The sequence below is a fragment of the Entelurus aequoreus genome, linkage group LG13 (genome assembly GCF_033978785.1).
Source record: "Entelurus aequoreus isolate RoL-2023_Sb linkage group LG13, RoL_Eaeq_v1.1, whole genome shotgun sequence".
Classification (NCBI taxonomy): Eukaryota; Metazoa; Chordata; class Actinopteri; order Syngnathiformes; family Syngnathidae; genus Entelurus; species Entelurus aequoreus.
This window is the reverse complement of record NC_084743.1, coordinates 54411251-54433840: the sequence shown is the minus strand read 5'-3', so window position 1 is coordinate 54433840 and position 22590 is coordinate 54411251. Positions and strand designations below refer to the sequence as shown.

Genomic DNA, 22590 nt, shown 5'->3' with positions numbered 1-22590 from the left:
GCACAATCAAACAGCGTGTGTGTTATAAGTGCAATGCTCACAGTATAAACACTTTTTAGGGATCAACAAAAGTCAAGACTGGCACATTAAAGTTTGATGCCAATAGACCAGTGTTTTTTCAACCTTTTTTGAGCCAAGGCAGAAAACATTAAAAAACGAAATTTAGTAGACAGTAAAAAGTTGTTGTCGCAATTGTTGGATATGACTTTAAACCATAACCAACCATGCATCACTATAGCTCTTGTCTCAAAGTAGGTGTACTGTTACGACCTGTCACATCACGCCGTGACTTCTTTTGAGTTTTTTGCTGGTTTCCTGTGTGTAGTGTTTTAGTTCTTTTCTTGCGCTCCTAATTGGTGGCTTTTTCTCTTTTTTTGGTGTTTCCCTGTAGCAGTTTCATGTCTTCCTTTGAGCGATATTTCCCGCATCTACTTTGTTTTAGCCATCAAGAATATTTTAGTTGTTTTTATCCTTCTTTGTGGGGACATTGTTGATTGTCACGTCATGTTTGGATGTACATTTTGGACGCCGTCATTGCTCCACAGTAAGTTTTTGCTGTCGTCCAGCATTCTGTTTTTGTTTACTTTGTAGCCAGTTCAGTTTTAGTTTCGTTTTGCATAGCCTTCCCTAAGCTTCAATGCCTTTTCTTAGCGGCACTCACCTTTTGTATGTTTTTGGTTTAAGCATTAGACACCTTTTTACCTGCACGCTGCCTCCCGCTGTATCCCACATCTACAAAGCAATTAGCCACCGGCTGCCACCTACTGATATGGAAGAGTATTACACGGTTACTCTGCCGAGCTCTAGACAGCACCGACAGGCAACAACAACACATCATTTGCAGACTATAATTACAGGTTTGCAAAAAATATTTTTAACCCAAATAGGTGAAATTAGATAATCTCCCACGGCACATCAGACTGTATCTCCCGACACACTACAAAGGCACAAAACACTGCAATAGACTACTTCCTGACAACACAATAGGACAAACTGAAGTGAATGCATACTTGCAAATGAGACTCGAAAATGTAAGAAAACAAGATATAACAACAGCACAGTTATCATTATCAGATCGTTGTTCAATGGTAAATAAGAAAGCTGAGCCTAAAAATCAAAGAGAAATTAAATAGACAGTATGAGAGGGTAGAGTAATTTTCTGGTAAGTGTGGAAGCCAATAGGTTAATATTACAAAGTGCCACTGAGAAAGGCAGAATATGTAGACTTGCACTGCTGAAAAAGAGTGGACAATAAACTAATAAGACTGGGCAGACTGACAGGGAACCAGGATGATTAGGCCGTAGCCGACATGGCCTGAGACGCTGTACCTAAACTCAGGTAAAAGACAGGATGAATGTCATTTTAGACAAACATTGGGTTTTAGACCATTAACATTTTATTGGCCTTGACGTTATACTTCAGTGCTGGACTGAGGCGATTCTGTGAAAAATGAAAAGGCACCGTTTTTATGCTGCAGGGTTGGAAAATCTAGGGTGAGCAGCAGGAGGTAAGTGTAATGCTGGTTCCACATGCACTCTTGGAGAGAAACACATTGCAAACATAACCGGGGAAATAATGAATGTGGAAAAAGAAACACTGCAACATAATTCAACAACAGCGCTGTTCTTTTTCCCCAGATGTGTTTACTAGTTTCTGATTTGTGCTGTCGTCAACATTGGTCTTGAAGTTTCGCAGTGTACTGTTTAATGAATACACAATCATTGAGCTACTCGTTTACATTCACATCAGTCATCTACTGCATAACAATGCTAAAACTACTAATTAGCCAGGCCTACTGCAATATTATTCCAATTAAAATATGTTATCTTGAGAAGCAATGTCGTTGCATCACAGGAGCGGAGTAAGCAATAAAAACAAAAGTAAGCTCTACGTTAGCTATTAGGGTTGCAACTAACGATATTTTTGATAGTCGATTTGTCATCGACTATCTTAACGATTAATCGACTAGTCGGATAATAAAGCGTACACATATCAAATGGCTCTAATTTCTCCATCGACTTTTATCCAGGCATGTGCTTACGAACAACAAATATGACTAATGCATTCATAAATGTGTATTTATACTGTAACTGTGCTGCTCATTCAGCTGTGACAAAAATTAAAATGACTAAAAGAAAGGAGAGGCAAAGTGCTAAAACAAAACAAAAACTAATAACCTTGTTTGTGTATTAAAAAAATTTGTAAAATAGAAGCAATGAAAACAAATAATAAAACACATAATGTAACTTCCTCAAAAAGAAAAGCATTTGTGATGTTTAAAAAGCTGCACCACTGGTATATTGACTATTGATTATTGACTGTAGTCTAATACAGTGTTTTTCAACCTTTTTTGAGCCAAGGCACATTTTATGCGTTGGAAAAAATCCAGAGGCACACCACCAGCAGAAAACATTAAAAAACGAAACTCAGTTGACAGTAAAAAGTCGTTGTCGCAATTGTTGGATATGACTTTAAATTATAACCAACTATGCATCACTATAGCTCTTGTCTCAAAGTAGGTGTACTGTCACCATCTGTCACATCACACCGTGACTTATTTTGAGTTGTTTGCTGTTTTCCTGTGTGTAGTGTTTTAGTTCTTGTCTTGCGCTCCTATTTTGGTGGCTTTTTCTCTTTTTTTGGTATTTTCCTGTGGAAGTTTCATGTCTTCCTTTGAGCGATATTTCCCGCATCTACTTTGTTTTAGCAATCAAGGATATTTCAGTTGTTTTTATTCTTCTTTGTGGGGACATTGTTGATTGTCACGTCATGTTCGGATGTACTTTGTGGACGCCGTCTTTGCTCCACAGTAAGTCTTTGCGGTCGTCCAGCATTCTGTTTTTGTTGACTTTGTAGCCAGTTCAGTTTTAGTTTCGTTCTGCATAGCCTTCCCTAAGCTTCAATGCCTTTTCTTAGGGGCACTCACCTTTTGTTTATTTTTGGTTTAAGCATTAGATACCTTTTTACCTACACGCTGCCTCCCGCCTTTTCCCACATCTACAAAGCAATTAGCTACCGGCTGCCACCTACTGATATGGAAGAGTATTACACGGTTACTCTGCCCAGCTCTAGACAGCACAGACACTCAACAACAACACATCATTTGCAGACTATAATTACTGGTTTGCAAAAAATATTTTTTACCCAAATAGGTGAAATTAAATAATCTCCCACGGCACACCAGACTGTATCTCACGGCACACTAGTGCCGAGATATATACACTATATACATATAGTGCCTAAACATACAGCGCACATTGTATTTTTGACACCTTTTGTCAATGTAGCTAAAAATACAACAGTATAGGTTTTATATTTTGCAATAAACGCCTGATGTATCAAATATGTTACATTACTTTTTCATTAGAATGTCATTTTCTGGCAGCAGTTCAGCTTGGGTTGTCTCCAGTGCTACCTTATTGCACGTGCTTAGGTGAGCTGAAGCCGAGTGGCCCCTACCTAATCAGGGGCCCCTGATTTTGACGGCGGATTGCAATGATTGGTGTTCATAGCTGTCAATCACAGACAGCTTGGGGCTTTGTGTAGCGATTGTGTGCTCTCTCTATCACCTATGGGTTTTTTTTTCATACTGCTCTGAGTGGGGAGTGATCCCAGGTCGCCGGTGTGAGAGGCGAGCGTGCCGACTCATGAGCTAAGGCGCATGCGCCCATTGTGAAGGATCATGAACAAAAATTTTTTTAAATGGATGATATGTTTGCATTGTTGCTGTTCAGTTGAGTAAAATCATGGTGGGGGAGGGGTTAATGCGGCCCTCGTTGTCTCTGATACAACTTTTTCACTTCTGATACAATACCAATATTTAAACCTTGAATATTAGCCGATACCAATATTGATCTAAAATGATATTAGTGCAAATCATTAGAGGTGCTGAAAAAATTTGAATTTTTTATACCATCTCTCCACGTATAGTCAGACAAAAGCCGCCAAGAGGAGAGTTTGAAACCTGTACCCTGTTTTGAAAGGTTTTGTTAAAATTTTTATACCAAATAATGTATTGCGATAATCGTGTTGAATTGATTTTGAATCGGAATTTTTTTTTTTACCATAAGTTGTTGTAGGATTCCCATCCAAACAAATCATATAGAGAACAATGGTAGGTATAAAAATCACCAACCTATTTATTAATAACCATTTTATGCTTTCATTAAGTCGAAGTAATGTGGTCATTGTTTTTTTTGGTGGAACCTAATGGCCACAATAATTTATTAGGTTAAGCTCACGAAGCAGTAAGTTGAATGATGCGGACACGTTTGTTTCTGGATATTTTCCAATACGCTTCTGCTTTGGTGACTGTGTGTCTGTAAGAAATCTGCAATCATAATTTGGCATTTGTTTATATTTACAAATATTGTGTTTTAGACCGCAATATAGTTCAATTAGGGACACTTATTACGTGTTACGGGGTGAGCTAGCTGTTGTTGGCACGACCCCAGGATGCAGAGACGACAGGCGACATGCCGGCAAAAGAATATTTAAATAATGAAAAATAAGGTAGCACCAGTGTGGATGAAGCAGAGGTACACGGGTGTGTCAAAAACTGACAAAAAAAATCCAACAGGATTTATAGGCAACAAAATTATAATAATAGAGCAGCGTGAGGAACGAGGAACACTGGGTACAGCATGATGTGGCGCTGCGCTAAGCATGAAGAGGAACAAAGTAAAATTATCTAGCCTTGTTCAGAGGACAGGGCTGGCATAAGAAGCATCCTGATTGGCAATCAAAACAATTAACAGAAGTCCAAGACAGTCTTGAAGGATCAAATATTCGCTGGCAAAAATCAGTGGGCCCCATTCGGCAACCGTTCTTAAGAACAAATGTTGTTCTTAGGCCCACTTTATAGATTTTTGTATTCACCAATGTTTTCTTAGCTGGGATGTGTTCGTAGGTAAGAACAAAATCTACGAGTCCTCCAGAGCGCTCTTAGGGTGGCCTATTTGTTCTTAAGTGTGACAAGTTCCCTTACTTCTATTTTCTAATGTTAAATTTGCCATTTGGCATTCAGCAACTTAAGAACAGCAGGTGGGAACAATTTGGCCATTTAAGAACACGTCATGAATTTGAATCGACTCCTCTTAGGAAATCACTTAGAAATTTTTTTTTAAAAATACAAAAATAAAAGGAAATCACTTAGGAAGAAAAATAAGACGAAAAGTTAAGAACTTATTGCTGAATGGGGCCCAACGTGATTAATGTCAGTTTCAGTTCACTTGCAAACCACAGATCGAATGGTATAAATGGTGCAAATGGTGTCCTATAAGCAGGGAGCAAAATTCACTTTGTCACAGTTGGAAAAAAAAAAATTCTTCATTTCAGGCCTTTTATTTATGTTTTCCTATTCATCAAAATCCAAAGTGATAGATCATTCTTTGCAATTTCGAAGTAATATGCGCATACATGAAATATATTTCCCTGCCAGTCCCCCCACGGCTTGTAAAAAACTGTGATGTATGTCCTCTATATCCCGGCTCATATATTGCATCTTGCCTGCTGACGCACTAAGAAACCGACTGCACTTTCTTACGCATAACAGACGGTTGGCAGGAAGATCAAATGCCCAGCTGGCATAATGATAGGTTAATTTTTAACACAATGTTTTATACTCACATCACCTTTACATTTGTTTTGAACAGTGAATGCCAAATATGATGTATATATTGCACTGCATGCCGGTTGGCCATAAAAGAGAAAAACAATATTTTCAGGTCCTCAGAAAGTTGAATTACCCGATACAGTGCATCTGGAAAGTATTCACAGCGCTTTACTTCTTCCACATTTTTGTTGTGTTACAGCGTTATTCCAAAATGGGGGAAAAAAATCATTTTTGTCCTCAAAATTCAACAGACAAAAACCCATTATTGACATGTGAAAAAGTTTTTTGTTTTTTTTTTAAACATAGCAAATGTATTAAAACTAAAAAAATCACAAGTACATAAGTATTCACAGCATTAGCTTAATAGTAAGTAAGTACATTTTATTTATAAAGCGCTTTTCACAGATAAAATCACAAAGCGCTGTACAAAACATAGGTTAAGTAAAACAACAATTCAATTTAAAACAACAGGGGCACCATCATAAAAAGGATACAAAGTGGATTAAAAATGATAGTTAAAAGGTGCATTAACTAAAAGCGTTACTAAAAAGAGAAGTTTTCAAATGTTTCTTAAAAGTTTCAACACAGTCAAGATCACGAGGGGCCTGGTGCAAATTGTTCCAGAGTCTGGGAGACCTGGAATGCCAGGTCTCCACTGGTTTTAAAACGAGTTTTCGAGATCTTTAGAAGACCCTGGCCTGAAGACTGCTAATACTTTGTTGATGCACCTTTGGCAGCAATTGCAACCTCAAGTATTTTTGAATACGATGCCACATTCTTGGCACAGCTATCTTTGGGCATTTTCGCTCGTTCTTCTTGGTGGCACCTCTCAATCTCCATCAAATTGGATGGGAAGCGTTGGTTTTCATCCAGGATGTCTCTGTGCATTGCTGCATTCATCTTTCCTTCTATCCTGACTTGTGTCCGAGTTCCTGTCACTGAAAAACACCCATGCTGCCACTACGTTTCACTGTTGGGATGGTTTTGGCCTGGTAATTTCCTCCAAATATGATGCCTGGCATTCACACCAAAGGGTTTAATCTTTGTCTTATCAGACCAGATAATTTTGTTTCTCATGGTCTGAGTGTCTTTCAGGTGCATTTTGGCAACTTTTTGCTAAAAAATGGTTTCTGTCTGGCCACTATACCATACAGGCCTGATTGGTGGATTGCTGCAAAGATGGTTGTCCTTCTGGAGGAATGCTTTAGCTCTGACAGAGTGACCATGGGGTTCTTGGTCACCTCCCTGACTGGACTAAGATGAATGCAGCAATGTACAGAGACATTCCGGATGAAAACCAACGTTTCCCATCCAACTTAATGGAGGTTGAGAGGTGCTGCAAAGAGGAATGGGTGAAACTGCCCAAAGATAGGTGTGCCATGCTTGTGGCATCATATTCAAAAAGACTTGAGGCTGTAATTGCTGCCAAAAGTGCATCAACAAATTATTGAGCAAAGGCTGTGAATACTTATGTGATTTTTAATACATTTGAAAAAAAAAAGTTTTTAAAAACCTGTTCATATTGTCATTATGGGGTATTGTGTGTAGAATTTTGAGGACACACATGAATGTATTCCATTTTTTAATAAGGCTGTAAGAAAACATAACAAATAACAAAATGTAGAACATGTGAAGTGCTGTGAATATTTCCCAGATGCACTGTATGTGGTGAAAAGTAGCTCAAAGAGCTTCGAAAGTGGAAGGGGAAAAAAAATCCACAGCAGTCTTCCTTCGACAAAGACACTCAAGGTCAATTTGTTTCTTGTATTCCATCATTGTTTATAGACAAGCATTCCTAGATGTTATGCGCTTAAAACAGCTGGCGCCATTAAGCAGCACTATTTGTAATGAAAAAGCCTGGGTGGAAAAAAAAAAAACAAGGGGTGTCGAAGGGCACATTTTTCGAATGCTTTGTTATATGCAACTCTGCATTTACATAAACATCTTTTTTTTTTTTTTTATTTGTCTGCAGTTCCAGCCAACATCTACAAGATGTCAGAAGACATGACGGTAAATGAGGGCAGCAATGTCACACTCAGCTGCTTGGCCAGCGGCAGGCCGGACCCTCTAATCACCTGGCGGCTGCTCAACCCCTCAGGTAAAAACCATCCATTCAGCACTCATTATTCAATGTGTCATCCTGGAGTGTGTACAAAACTATAACATATACTTGGATCACCTGAGATCACTGGACTGAGTCATTGTATAGATAAATGACTATTATTTGTTATAATTAGTTATATAAATATCTTGTGCTTTACATCAGTGGTCCCCAACCACCGGGCTGCGGCCCGGTACCGGTCCACGGACCGATTGGTACCGGGCCGCACAAGAAATTATTATTATTTTTTTTATTATTAAATCAACATAAAAAACACAATATATACATTATATATCAATATATATCAATACAGTCTGCAGGGATACAGTCCGTAAGCACATATTTCTTTATGGACCTTTTTTTTATTTTATTTTATTTTTTATTTATTTATTTTTTTTGTGCAGCCTGGTCCGTGGGACAAATTTTCAAGCGTTGACCGGTCCGCAGCTACAAAAAGGTTGGGGACCACTGCTTTACATAATTTTCTGGGCAAACCATTTGTCAAACTCATGATTTTTTTTCTAATTTATGGGGATGCACCGATCGATCAACCACCAATCAGTATCGGCCGATTTTCGTGAACAAGTATTTGGTCCCCATTGCCATTTAATGCCTTTTAATGCCGATCACAAATGCCGATCCCCTCCTGCTGACACTATTTATTTTTAGTACCCCGGCTGACAAGTGGCTAGCAATAATACATAGCAATAATTACAGTATGTGTCTCCATACAGTGCCGAGCCACTCCCCTAAGCGAATAGCAATCTCTTCTTCCTTTTCCTAATATCTTAAGTATCATTATCAAATAGTGTTATCACTGGAGGATGAGGCAAAACATGTTACACATATTAAGCAAGCCGGGAACAGGCATGCTAATAGTCAAAAGCTAACCGCTAAGCTGGCTTGAAACAACACATTGGAACAAGTGCTAAGTAAACTTAAATAAGTGTAGATAGGGCAGAAAGTAAGCAGTTCTTAACAGGAAGTTGACATGTAGATTAATAACAATCTAGAGAGAGGATAATATAACAACTAACGATATTTAGATACAACATTTTCCCAATATCGATATCAGAGTCTTGAATAATGGCTGACATCGATATTAAATCCGATACAATATCAGCACGAATCATAGTACACACTTGTTTTAATTTTGTTTTTATGTATTAATTAGTGTTGAATTTTAGAAAAGGCTTGATCAAGTGAAGAGAAAAATAGTAGGAATGAACTTACAACAGACTTATGCTTTTGAAATGGAGTGATAATTTCTTTACGGCCACACCTTGTGGTCGCAATAATTCTATAAATCAGGTCATGACGCAGAGAGTTGAATGGTGCGGATACGTTTGTTACTGGATATTTTGTAACACATTTCTGCTTTGGAGACTTTGTATCTGTAAGTAATATGCAACTTATTTGATATTTGCTTTTTTTTAAAGTGCTGTTTTAAGACTGCAATATTGTTCAAATAAAGACACAAATTACATAGGTCTAGTTTGTGTGCTATTGTGTGCTTAGCTGTTGTGTAGCTGCCAGCTCATTTTAGCTTATAGTTTACCATGTTTACCTTTTGTAAATGACTTGACTAAAATACAGGAAAAGGCCACACTTGAGTGTTTATTTGATGACAGTTAGATGTTGATTGGCAGATAGTGTGTCAGCATTGTCGCAGCTACTACACAACACAAAGGAACCGGTCCATTAATTGATGGTGTCGATACCAAAGGTGTATCATACAAGAGTGATTCGGTTGATATTTTTCTTTTCCCAAAATCTTTTTTTTTTTGGTCAATGTTTACAAACTCAGGGAATAATTCTCTGCACACAGAAAGATTTTGAGGGCAAAAAACAAAAGATTTTTAAAGTAGTATAGTCCTTTTTGTTACGGTCTGTGTCGATCGTTGTTGGTGTGATCCCAGGATGCAGAGACAGCGGGCGAAGTGCAGGTAAGAAAAAAATGTTTACTCTGTGTTCCGTCTTTCTGCCCGCGTGGGGTATGGTTTCTTGCTGGCTTGGGAGCTGGTTGTGTCCTGCTTCTCCCGTGCCTTGTCCTCTGCCGGGCGGGTCTGTCTACGGCACAGTGGGCCCGGTTCTGGCTGTTCTGTCCCTTGTTCCCTGGGTACCACACCTGCTGTTTTGGGTTGGGCTCTCTGGGTGGCTGGCACTGTACTTACACACATACTGGGAGACAAATATATTCTACATACGCACATACACATAATTATTCATACATATATACTAGGGCTGCACGATTTTGAGAAAAAACCTAATTGCGAGATTTATCTCCGAAACTGCGATTCGATTTGCAATTTTTTGATTTTATACATAAAAATGCAGTAAACTGCAAAAGTAACAAGTGAATGGAAGACATGTTACTTCTAGACGGTCAATCAATATATTATTGTCTCAAGGTGCCACACATTAGAACAATATGCAATAATTTAATTAAAAAAAAAATTTGGATTTATGCAGACAGACTCAGAACATTTGTCTACATCAGGGGTCACCAACCTTTTCGAAACTAAGAGCTACTTCTTGGGTACTGATTAATGCGAAGGGCTACCAGTTTGATACACAAATAAATTGCCAGAAATAGCCAATTTGCTCAATTTACCTTTAACTCTATGTTATTATTGATAATTAATTATATTTATCTTTGTGGAAACACTGATCATCTTAATGATTTCTCACAATAAATATACTGTATATAGAAACAGATAAATATCAATATGCAACACTTTATTTTTATATTTTCTCTAAGTGCACATTTTTCAAATTGAACATTTTCAAATGATCACTTTTAAGACAGTCTTGTGAAATCACAATATCCCATTTTAACTAGCTAGCCACTAACATTTTTGAACAAATCATGAATTACTTTGCACCATGTTTGTACAAATAATAACTCATGTAAAATACAAAAGTCAACTCCCAAATTTTTAAATAAATCATGTCACACTTTGAACTGGACACCAAATCTGTTATCTGTTTCTTTGTCAGTTAGTGAAGACCAAGTCTTTAAAATATTTTCTTGGATTTTTAAATTTTTTTTGAGTTTTGTCTCTCTTAGAATTAAAAATGTCGAGCAAAGCGAGACCAGCTTGCTAGTAAATAAATAACATTTAAAAAATAGAGGCAGCTCACTGGTAAGTGCTTGTCAAGTGTTTTGCTTTTTTCACTGTGCTTATCCCACACTTGAAGGGATGTACCAATGCTGAATGTAGCTTCTGGATTTCACTCAAAAGACCAGACAGTAGTTACTTTTTTCCTTTTATTTTCCTTTAGTTTGCAAGTTTTTCCAACGAAGAAACAGCTTCTTTTTTCTTCTTTAGTCTTTTTTAGCAGTCTTTAGCAGTGTTAGTAGACTTTAGTAGACTTTAGTTTCTTTAGCTGTCATTAGCTGTCTTTAGTAGCCTTTAGCTTCTTTAGTAGGTGAAAAACCTTTAAGGACAAAACACCACAAGATTAACATGCTGTAAAAAATCAATCAATTATCAATCCCATAATTTACAATTATTAATCAGGCTATCAAACACTTAATTAAACAAGTGCAAGAAAATGGATTAATATTTTCCCTTTAAGTTCATTCAGATTTTAAATAAATTGTCTCAACATAAATGCACCAAGATACATATAAAATACATTTAACACCAGAAACACAATAGATAAATGCAGCAGAAAACCCAATATGCAAATACATAAATACCTAACCAATTAACCACCTATTTTAGATACATATTTAAAATCCATATCCAATTTAAATATATTATTAATTTAGCAGTGAAACACTCAATCTTAAACGCTGTCTGCTGGTAGAAAAATACCCCTTTTCTATGCCCTCACTAGCAGCCAATGATCCAACACAGTTAAATCCAACACTTTAAGTTGAACGACTTCACCCTCCTGATGAAGCAAACTGCTCCAACATTTATCAAACTAAGCAAAGAATATCAACACTTCCTTACCAAACAACAGTTACGCAAAACACCGTGTGTATTTAGCCTCCAGACTAAGCACGCTACATGCAGCCCCCCATCTCACCAGCGCAACAGGTGCGCCACACCCAAAAAGAGAAATAAAGTGCAATCTTACCGGCTGTCCGTTCAGCTTTCGGTTATAGTACACTTTTGGCACAACTCTGTGTTATCTGTAATGAACCAAACCTTTCTCCACTCTGCGCTGGCGTCTTTTGTCCTCTTTTATTTGACACAGCTGTCTAATTACCGGGCTCGCGCACCAGCAGACGAGACGGGAGCGCGCCGCGTTATACCTGCGCGTGAACGTAAACTGATAATGCCGAATTATATATATTTCCTGGGGTTGCCTAGGTGAATAGGGATGTGGATGTGCTCTAAAATAAAATATAATTTTATTAAGTGGGGTTTGGCTGGTTGCCAAGCAGCCGCAGTTACGCGCTCGCGCATCAGCTGACGAGAGTGCTGCTATTTGAGCTATTTTTAGAACAGGCCAGCGGTCGACTTATCTGGGCCTTACGGGCGACCTGGTGCCCGCGGGCGCCGCGTTGGTGACCCCTGGTCTACATCATGCTCTTAAACTGAAGAAATAATCTATAAAAACTATACAGTGTATGTGATAGGGTTGTACGGTATATCTGTATTCGTATAGTACCGCGATACTAATCATATTCGGTACTCCCTCTAAAAAGTACCGTCTAGTGAAGTCGATACTACTATGATTACATCGATATTTTTTCGCATCACAAAATCTTTGTTCGTTTTTTAAAAATTTATATTATGTATATAAACTCAGGAAATATGTCCCTGGACAGATGAGGACTTTGAATATGACCAATGTCTGACCCTGTAACGACTTGGTATTGGATCGATACTTAAATTTGTGGTATCAATCAAAACTAATGTAAAGCCTCCAAACAACAGAAGAATAAGTGATTATTACATTTTAACAGAAGTGTCGATGCAACATGTTAAAAGAGAAAGGAAGCAGATATTAACAGTACATGAACAAGTAGATTAATAATTCATTTTCTACCACTTGTCCTTAATAATTTTGACAAAATAATAGAATGGAAAATTACACATGTTACTGCATATGTCAGCAGACTAAATTAGGAGCCTTTGTTTGCTTACTTACTACCAAAAGACAAGTTGTCTTGTATGTTCACTATTTTATTTAAGGACAAACTTGTTTTTCGAATGCAATAAGAAACATATGTTTATGTACCCTAAGATTTTTTGTTAAAATAAAGTCAATTAAGCCATATTTTTTGTGGTCCCCTTTATTTAGAAAAGTATCGGAAAAAGTACCAAAAAGTATCGAAATACATTGGTATCGGGACAACACTAGTATGTAATCAAAATATATAATAATAAGGCAAATAAATGGTAAATGTTAAATGGGTTGTACTTGTATAGCGCTTCTCTACCTTTTTTAAGGAACTCAAAGCGCTTTGACACTATTTCCACATTCACCCATTCACACATTCACACACTGATAACTAAATAACCATTTAAAATGATATAAACTTTCATTTCTCACTACTCTAGAATTGTTTACCATTGTACTGTAATTGGAAGGTAAATCATAAACTCTAAATAAACAAACTAATTTCTGTAAGCAAAAATGTAACCTAAATAGACATTTAACATCTTAAAGAGCATTTGTTTCCCAGTTGTAAAAATTAGGTTGGGCATTGTCTTTTTGTTTATTGCTATCACGTGATCACCACGGCATTTTCGCTCGTTCGTCCGTGTAGATGGGCTCATATCGCCCATCCGATTTGAAGCTGAAAAAATTCCCACAACGGGACTTTTGGCTTTATAATCGTATTTTTTTTCCTCCTAATTTGTGTTACTTTGCGGCACTTCTCACTGGCGTGTCGAGTGGCTCTCTGCACGTGTTGGCGGCGGCGCCTCCCCTCTGTTCTCCGCCGAGACAAAGATTGTTAATGACTGAAAAGAGGGCTCACGCCGCTCAGTAAATTTCCCTGTTAAATAAACACGCTCAGGTGCTCAGGTGCACCAAGTAATATGTCCTTCTTCCTGTTTGAAGCCAGAGATGAACAAACGCGACGCTCAACAATTCTGATTGGCGACCACGGCTCAAATGCTGGTGACGGCGGACAAAAACAAACTCTCAGCCTCTTGCGATTACTTACCGCACCAATTAAAACCTCAATGTCGATTCGATTGGTCGTGTAGCTGAACAAAAATATAAACGCAACACTTTTGTTTTTGCTCCCATTTTTCATGAATTGAACTCAAAGATCTAAAACTCTTACTATATACACAAAAGACATATTCCTCTCACATATTGTTTACAAATCTGTCCAAAGCTGTGTTAGTGAGCATTTCTTCTTTGCCAAGATAATCCATCCCACTAAGATCTTCTGAGACCAATCTGTTAGCGGTTCGAAGAGTAAACTCAAATCAAGGGAGAGCATCATTCAGTCACTATGCAACAAATAGCTGGAATGTTCACCTTAGCTTTCAGCTAAATCTTTCAATCTTTTACTTTTAACGTCTGCACTGTTTTTATTTTTATTGTGTGCATTTTAATTTTGCTTTTATTTTCTTTCATTTCACTTTGTTGTCTGTGAAGCACTTTGAGTCTGCCTTGTGTATGAAAAGCGCTATACAAATAAAGTTGCCTTGCCTTGCCTTGCCTTGCCTTCACAGGTGTGGCATATCAAGATGCTGACTATTCAGCATGATTATTGCACAGGTGTGCCTTAGAGGCCTACTGAAATGAATTTTTTTTTATTTAAACGGGGATAGCAGATCCATTCTATGTGTCATACTTGATCATTTCGCGATATTGCCATATTTTTGCTGAAAGGATTTAGTACAGAACAACGACGATAAAGTTTGCAACTTTTGGTCTCTGATAAAAAAAAGCCTTGCCCCTACCGGATGTAGCGTGACGACACCGGAGGAAGGGCTGCTCACATTTTCCTATTGTTTACACCAGCAGCGAGAGCGATTCGGACCGAGAAAGCGACAATTACCCCATTAATTTGAGCGAGGATGAAAGATTCGTGGATGAGGAACGTGAAAGTGAAGGACTAGCGTGCAGTGCAGAAAGTATTTTTTTCGCTCTGTCCGTAACTTAGGTACAAGGGTTCATTGGATTCCACACTCTCTCCTTTTTCTATTGTGGATCACGGATTTGTATTTAAACCACCTCGGATACTATATCCTCTTGAAAATGAGAGTCGAGAACGCGAAATGGACATTCACAGTGACTTTTATCTCCACGACAATACATCGGCGAAGCTCTTTAACTACTGAGCTAACGTGATAGCATCGGGCTTTACTGCATATAGAAACAAAACCAATAAGTCCCTGACTGGAAGGATAGACAGAAGATCAACAATACTACCAAACTCTGGACATGTAACTACACGGTTAATGCTTTCCAGCTTGGCGAAACTTAGCAATGCTGTTGCTAACGACGCCATTGAAGCTAACTTAGCTACAGAACCTCGACAGAGCTATGCTAAAAACATTAGCTCTGCACCTACTCCAGCTCTCATCTGCTCATCACGACCGTGCTCACCTGCGTTCCAGCGATCGACGGTACGACAAAGGACTTCACCCGATCACCGATGCGGTTGGCGGCCCGGAGACGGAGGAAGTCAAGGTGAGGTCGTTCGTCTAGCGCGTCTGCTATCCTCAAAGTCCTCCTTGTTGTGTTGCTGTAGTCCGCTGCTAATACACCGATCGCACCTACAGCTTTCTTCTTTGCAGTCTCCATTGTTCATTAAACAAATTGCAAAAGATTCACCAACACAGATGTCCAGAATACTGTGGAATTTTGGGATGAAAACAGAGCTTTTTTGTATTGGATTCAATGGGTCCGAATACTTACGTATCAACCGTTGACGTCACGCGCATACGTCATCATATCTAGACGTTTTCAACCGGAAGTGTGGCGGGAAATTTAAAATTGCACTTTATAAGTTAACCCGGTCGTATTGGCATGTGTTGCAATGTTAAGATTTCATCATTGATATATAAACTATCAGACTGCGTGGTCGGTAGTAGTGGGTTTCAGTAGGCCTTTAGGCTGCCCACGATAAAAGGCCACCCTGAAATGTGCAGTTTTTCTTTATTGGGGGTCTGGAGGGGTCAGAAAATCAGTCAGTAACTGGTGTGACCACCATTTGCCTCACGCAGTGCAACTCATCTCCTTTGCATAGAGTTGATCAGGTTGTTGGTTGCGGCTTGTGGAATGTAGGCCCACTTCGCTTTTAAAGTTGCTAGATATTGACAGGGACTTGAACACGCTGTTGTATACGCCGAGCCACAGCATGTCAAACGTGCTCAAAGGGTGACATGTCCGGTGAGTATGCTGGCCATGCAAGAACTGGGATGTTTTCAGCTTCCAGGAGATGTGTACAGATCCTTGCAACATGGGGCCATGCATTGTCATGCTTCATAATGAGGTCTCGGGTGGATGGCACAACAATGGGCCTCAGGATCTCATCACAGTATCTCTGCACATTCAAAATGCCATCAATAAAATGCACTCGCGTTCGTTGCCCATAACATACCCCTGCCCATACCATAGCCCCAACCCCACCTTGGACCACTCAATTCACAACGTTGACATCAGCATACCGCTCTCCCACACTACGCCACACACGCTGTCTTCCATAAGCCCTAAACAGTGAAAACCGGGATTCATCAGTGAAGAAAACACCTCTCCAATGTGAGCAGCACATTTTACAGTTAATACATGTGATCGGTATGGGTATTGGTATGGCCCAATCTCAGTCATGGATTCTCGGTATCCTAACCGGCAGCATAAAACCCTGATCAGAACATCCCTAGTCATACATACATGTTCTCGCACTTATCTTGTGCGGGATATCGTTGACACTCAGTGTCAGGTTCAAACACACAGACAAGAAGCAAGGAATCATGCAGAGACAGAGTTCAATTTAGCTCATGAGGAGAACTCATGGAGCTACACACTTAGTCACAGTCTCGCCCTACACTCTAAGGTACAGCTCCCGCGTCTCTCTATTTATTCAGGAGTTCCACAGTCAACATCACTGAGGCCGCCTCTAAAAGGAGTGGTCACATATATCGTGCAAAGCAGCTCAAGTACGCAGAATATGTGACGGAATGTGCTGGGGGTTCTTGGTGATTTCGCCTTGTCTCTGCTTCGTCTGTGTGCTGTCGTCTTAGCTTCGTTGAGGTCCTTGAAGTCCTTGGCTGTTATTGGGCTAAAACAAAGATAACATCTGCGGCTGAGGCCACCCCTCAGACAAGAAATTTTGTCCTTTCACGGATAGAAAAAGTACAGCTTGAGCACAATAGCTAATAACTATAGCAACGGACTTTAAGCATACTAAAGTTGTGTGATAGTATATATACATGATTATTCTAACACTCAGTCACAAAACAACCTGCTCAGTGGCCTAGTGGTTAGAGTGTCAGCCCTGAGATCGGCAGGTTGTGAGTTCAAACCCCGGCCGAGACATACCAAAGACTATAAAAATGGGACCCATTACTTCCCTGCTTGACACTCAGCATCAAGGGTTGGAATTGGGGGTTAAATCACCAAAATGACTCCCGGGCGTGGCCACCGCTGCTGCTCACTGCTCCCCTCACCTCCCAGGGGGTGATCAAGGGTGCTGGGTGAAATGCATAGGTTAATTTCACCACACCTAGTGTGTGTGCGACAATCATTGGTACTTTAACTTTAACAATGCAATCACATTGGGCCATACTTAGGCGAGCAGTTTAAGAAATCTCCCTATGTGAGAGCACTATCACTGCAAAATTGTCCAAACTACTTTTTTCCAAGCAAATGACAACATAGCTCTGCCTTTTTGTGTCTGTAATCTGGACTGTGAGAGGAAACCGGAGTAAACCCATGCAGCAAGGTCCAGAGGTAAGATTCGAAATGTAAAACCACCCGGCTGCCAGGCTGACTTAATCACATGTACCGCTGTGCTCTCTCGTCAACAAGTTTTCATTCCTTACCCATATGTGGCTTGGCATGCTGGATTCTTGTTAGTCCGCTCAGGCATTGTTGGCTCCTCATGATTTGCAAACACTACAAATGCTACAATATTGTTGTTTTGTAACGGTTTCTCCCCAGGATCCAGGTGTCCAAGCCAGTGTGACAGCACGTGGGTGGGGGGCTGCGGAGAGAGATAATGATGTCTGGCAACCCAGGGTCTCCCTGCAGCGCGCTTTCGCCTGCCTGGGCAATAACGAGACCCTGCTCAGCTAACAAGGTCTTCGAATATAGACGGGCGTCCGATTTCAAGAAACGACATGACGTGGACTGCCGTGCTCGAAAAGTTCTCTAGGGTACATCGAAATTGAGATTTGACAAGTTTCTGTATCTTTGTGAAATAAATAGAACACCGTTATTCTTAACATGAAATTATGCTTACATTTGAGTTTCAGAGTTTTTAAAAAAAAAGACAGAACACGGATTCATTGTTAATTTTGACAGCTGTTTTAATTTAATTTTTAATCATAGTCTTTTGACGAAAATGTGTTTTAGTTTTAGTCATATCTTAGTCATTTAGTTTTATTCCACAAAATTCCTCAATATTTTAGTCAACTATAAGTACAGTAAATTTTGTCAACTAAAATATAAAGTATAGCGGACAATGCATCTTTGAAGCACTCTTATTAATTATTAGTGCAGAGCATCTCAAAAACTGAATTCACAACAGGACCTGCACTCCATTAATATTTCAATTAATACATTTCACACTAAACCTTATTGTATGTTACTGTTTTAGCTCAAATGTAGCATTGTTTTCAAATGTTAAATAATATATGACTAAAATGGTAACAGTGTTTCCCATAAACTGCCAAGATACCTGTGGTTGGGGCGTGGTCACCATGACATCATCGAGTAATTTGCATAATTTACTACAATGATATGATTTTCTCTAAAAAGGCTCAAAAAAGGTATACTTACTAATTAATAATAACAGTTTTGTTTTAAACGTCCATCCATCCATCCATTTTACAATATAATTACAATTACAACACTTTATGTACATATTTATATACAGATTGTAACAATAAGTTATTCACTGAAATATATTTATTAATTGTGGTTCTTACAAAAAATATATCTTATAAAAATATAAAAGCTAAAATGTCTCTTAAAGCTCTGCCCCTTTAATTAGTGCATACTAAATAATTTAACTTTAGCCTACTACTACAACCATATTATTTACCAGCAACATAAAGTGAAACAGAGGCAGAGGTGTCCTGCCACAGTCAGTAACAAATCAACAGAAAACAGTAGTGGTGGTAGATAGACACAAAGCTTCATCAAACATCTGATCCACTGAACAAAGAGCTCCAAAAATCTTGATCCTACACTTCTCTTTTGTAAAGTAAATCTGAACAGCCGATATGGGCATCTACATCAACTATATGATTTGCCTGAGAAGCTGGACAGGACAAAAAATAACTTAATTAATTTAAAAAAAAGCCAAAAAATCTATTTGTGGCGGCCTTAATTCTTTCGTGGCGGGCCGCCACAAATAAATGAATGTGTGGGAAACACTGGGTAACATGAAGAAACAAACAAACATAACAAGGGGTGACATATCAACTTTCTCTTTATGAACAAGCTGAACTGTGCTTTGTGCGCTGCACTGCCAATATGCTCACACACACAGAAAGCCACTATGGTGCCCTCACAAACCATCAGAAATCTCAGCAATCCTTAACTTTAACAACCGTATTGCTACAATAATTATTATTTAAAAAAAAGTTAAATCCAACATACACAAGGAGCTGAGGAGAAACCAGGGGACAGGGATAGAGAAGGAAGGGGGTGGGTTGCTGTGTGTGCTGAACTATAGGTAGTGTCTTGTCCTCCCTGTGAAATAAGTCTGCTCTGGCATCGTCTTTTCAGAAAAAGCTGGTCTCATCACTATTAAAACGTACTGTAGAACAAAGCCGGATTTGTGGATTTGTCCATATTTGTGTGCCCCATTAACGTAGTCCTCGCAAATAGTATTTTTTCAACTCTATGGCGATTCATTCCTTCTCTCCATGCCGGTCTGTTAAGTTTTTTGGGACTCATATTGAGTTGGCAAAATTGACAAAACCTGTCAAAAGGCGAAAAAACACAGAAAAAAAGGCACACACTCTGACGCACTGAGTGACTGGTCGTGTACTGCAATGTGCAGCAAGAAATGAGGAGGGTTCCGCCTCCTTCACTAAAATGCTGTGCCCTGATTTTTGCTTGCAGGCGTAGCACAAAATGAATGAAGAGTTCGTACGTAGAGAGAGATGATTTGCACACGGTGGCTCATTTGACTAGATCTAAAAGTTTTTTATATCTAAACGTTTGTAAATAGAGGTGTTTTATACCAAACCAGTGAAGTTGGCACGTTGTGTAATTCGTAAATAAAAACAGAATATAATGATTTGCTAATCCTTTTCAACTTATATTCTATTGAATAGGCTGCAAAGACAAGATACTTAATGTTTGAACTGAGAAACTGATTTTTTTTTTTAGCAAATCATTATTAACTTAGAATTTAATGGCAGCAGCACATTGCAAAAAAGTTCACACAGGGGCATTTTTACCACTGTGTTACATTTAACAACACTCAGTAAACGTTTGGGAACTGAGGAGACCAATTTTTGAAGCTTTTCAGGTGAAATTCTTCCCCATTCTTGCATGATGTACAGCTTAAGTTGTTCAACAGTCTGGGGTCTCTGTTGTGGTATTTAAGGCTTCATAATGCGCCACACATTTTCAATGGGAGACAGGTCTGGACTACAGGCAGGCCAGTCTAGTACCCGCACTCTTTTACTACGAAGCCACGCTGTTGTAACACGTGGCTTGGCATTGTCTGGCTGAAATAAGCAGGGGCGTCCATGGTAACGTTGCTTGGATGGCAACATATGTTGCTCCAAAACCTGTATGTACCTTTCAGCATTAATGGTGTCTTCACAGATGTGTAAGTTACCCATGTCTTGGGCACTAATACACCCCAATACCATCACAGATGCTGGCTTTTCAACTTTGCGCCTATAACAATCCGGATGGTTCTTTTCCTCTTTGGTCCGGAGGACACAACGTCCACAGTTTCCTAAAACAATTACAAATGCGGACTCCTCAGACCACAGAACACTTTCCCACTTTGCATCGGTCCATCTTAGATGAGCTCGGTCCCAGCGAAGCCGGCGGCGTTTCTGGGTGTTGTTGATAAATGGCTTTCGCTTTGCATAGTAGAGTTTTAACTTTCACTTTCAGAAGTTAGCGACGAATTGTAGTTACTGACAGTGGTCTTCTGAAGTGTTCCTGAGCCCATGCGGTGATATCCTTTACACACTGATGTCGCTTTTTGATGCAGTATTGCCTGAGGGATCGAAGGTCCGTAATATCATCGCTTACGTGCAGTGATTTCTCCAGATTCTCTGAACCTTTGGATGATATTACGGACCGTAGATGGTGAAATCCCTAAATTCCTTGCAATAGCTCGTTGAGAAATGTTGTCCTTAAACTGTTCGCCAATTTGCTCACGCTTTTGTTCACAAAGTGGTGACCCTCGCCCCATCCTTGTTTGTGAATGACTGAGCATTTCATGGAAGCTGCTTTTATACCCAATCATGGCACCCACCTGTTCCCAATTAGCCTGTTCACCTGTGGGATGTTCCAAATAAGTGTTTGATGAGCATTCATCAACTTTCTCTGTCTTTTTTGCCACTTGTGCCAGCTTTTTTGAAACATGTTGCAGGCATCAAACTCCAAATGAGCTAATATTTGCAAAAAATAACAAAGTTTTCCAGTTTGAACCTTAAGTATATTGTCTTTGCAGTCTATTCAATTGAATATAGGTTGAAAAGGGTTTGCAAATCATTGTATTCTGTTTTTATTTACGATTTACACAATGTTACACTGGTTTTGGGTTTTGTAAATCCCAAAAAAACTCAAAAAAAAAAAAAAAAATCCATTGAATGTGTTTTACTTACTCCCTTTAATTGCCCATCAGCTGTAAAATGATATTGCTGAATAGATAGTATGTCTAATATTTAGGACGGAGGGATTTTCTCTCCATGGTCAGTCTTTGCGGTGTGATCGCCTCCTTTCTCACAGCCCTTTGTGCCTAACTGTGCCAGTTTGCGCGAACATTTCAAACATTCTAAACAGCGGTCGCAAAACAATTTCATTCTTAATAAATCACATTGCGAGTGCTAAATTATTATATCTGCATCTCCTCTTCCCTGTATTGTGGGTGTTCTGATCATCAGCATATATTCTGCATATACATGAACATGCTCATATACTACCAATCCCTACGTCACATAGACCCCAACGTGTGGGATGCCTTTTTGCTGTATACTAAGTGATACAAACTGCGTATTCCATCACCCTTCCACGTCACACTTCTGTGGAGATAAATGGAATTTCAAGATTTGGCTCACATCACCGTCTGCTTTAAATCCTGTATTCTGTCTGCAGCCTGCAGGCTAGTTAACATTGCATGAATAATGAAACTTCAGGATTAAGTGTCTTTCTGGAGACTTAAGGAAAACTCACCTCTACTTTTTTTTAATAGACGTTCATTTAAATTTGAATTAGTAATATGTATATGGGCTGTGTGCACAACTATCACAGATTTACATGCTCATTAAATCTGATCTTTCGTTCAGTTTTAAGATTAGAGCGCAGATACTGTACTATCTATAAGTATACTGCATGGTTGTCACTGGAAATGTTCTGATCAGGGATTTATGCTGCCGATAACGATCATCCATGAGTGAGATCGGCCGATTCCAGTACTGATACCAATCACACATGTGATCGGTATTGAAAAATAATAGTGTTAATACATATTACATGTTTCAATGTATTTATCGTGAGTGCTACTGACAGTTTAACAATATC

The 22590-nt window shown here is 39.0% G+C and overlaps 1 protein-coding gene across 2 annotated transcripts in view; it reads left to right on the top strand.

Moving 5' to 3' along the window:
- The window catches only part of lsamp (limbic system associated membrane protein), a 471983-nt gene that overhangs the window by 354473 nt on the left and 94920 nt on the right, over nt 1–22590 (top strand). For both annotated transcript variants that reach the window (XM_062068053.1, XM_062068049.1), the window contains exon 4: nt 7588–7713. In XM_062068053.1, the coding sequence (XP_061924037.1) occupies nt 7588–7713 (126 nt within the window). The remainder of the gene's footprint in view (nt 1–7587; nt 7714–22590) is intronic.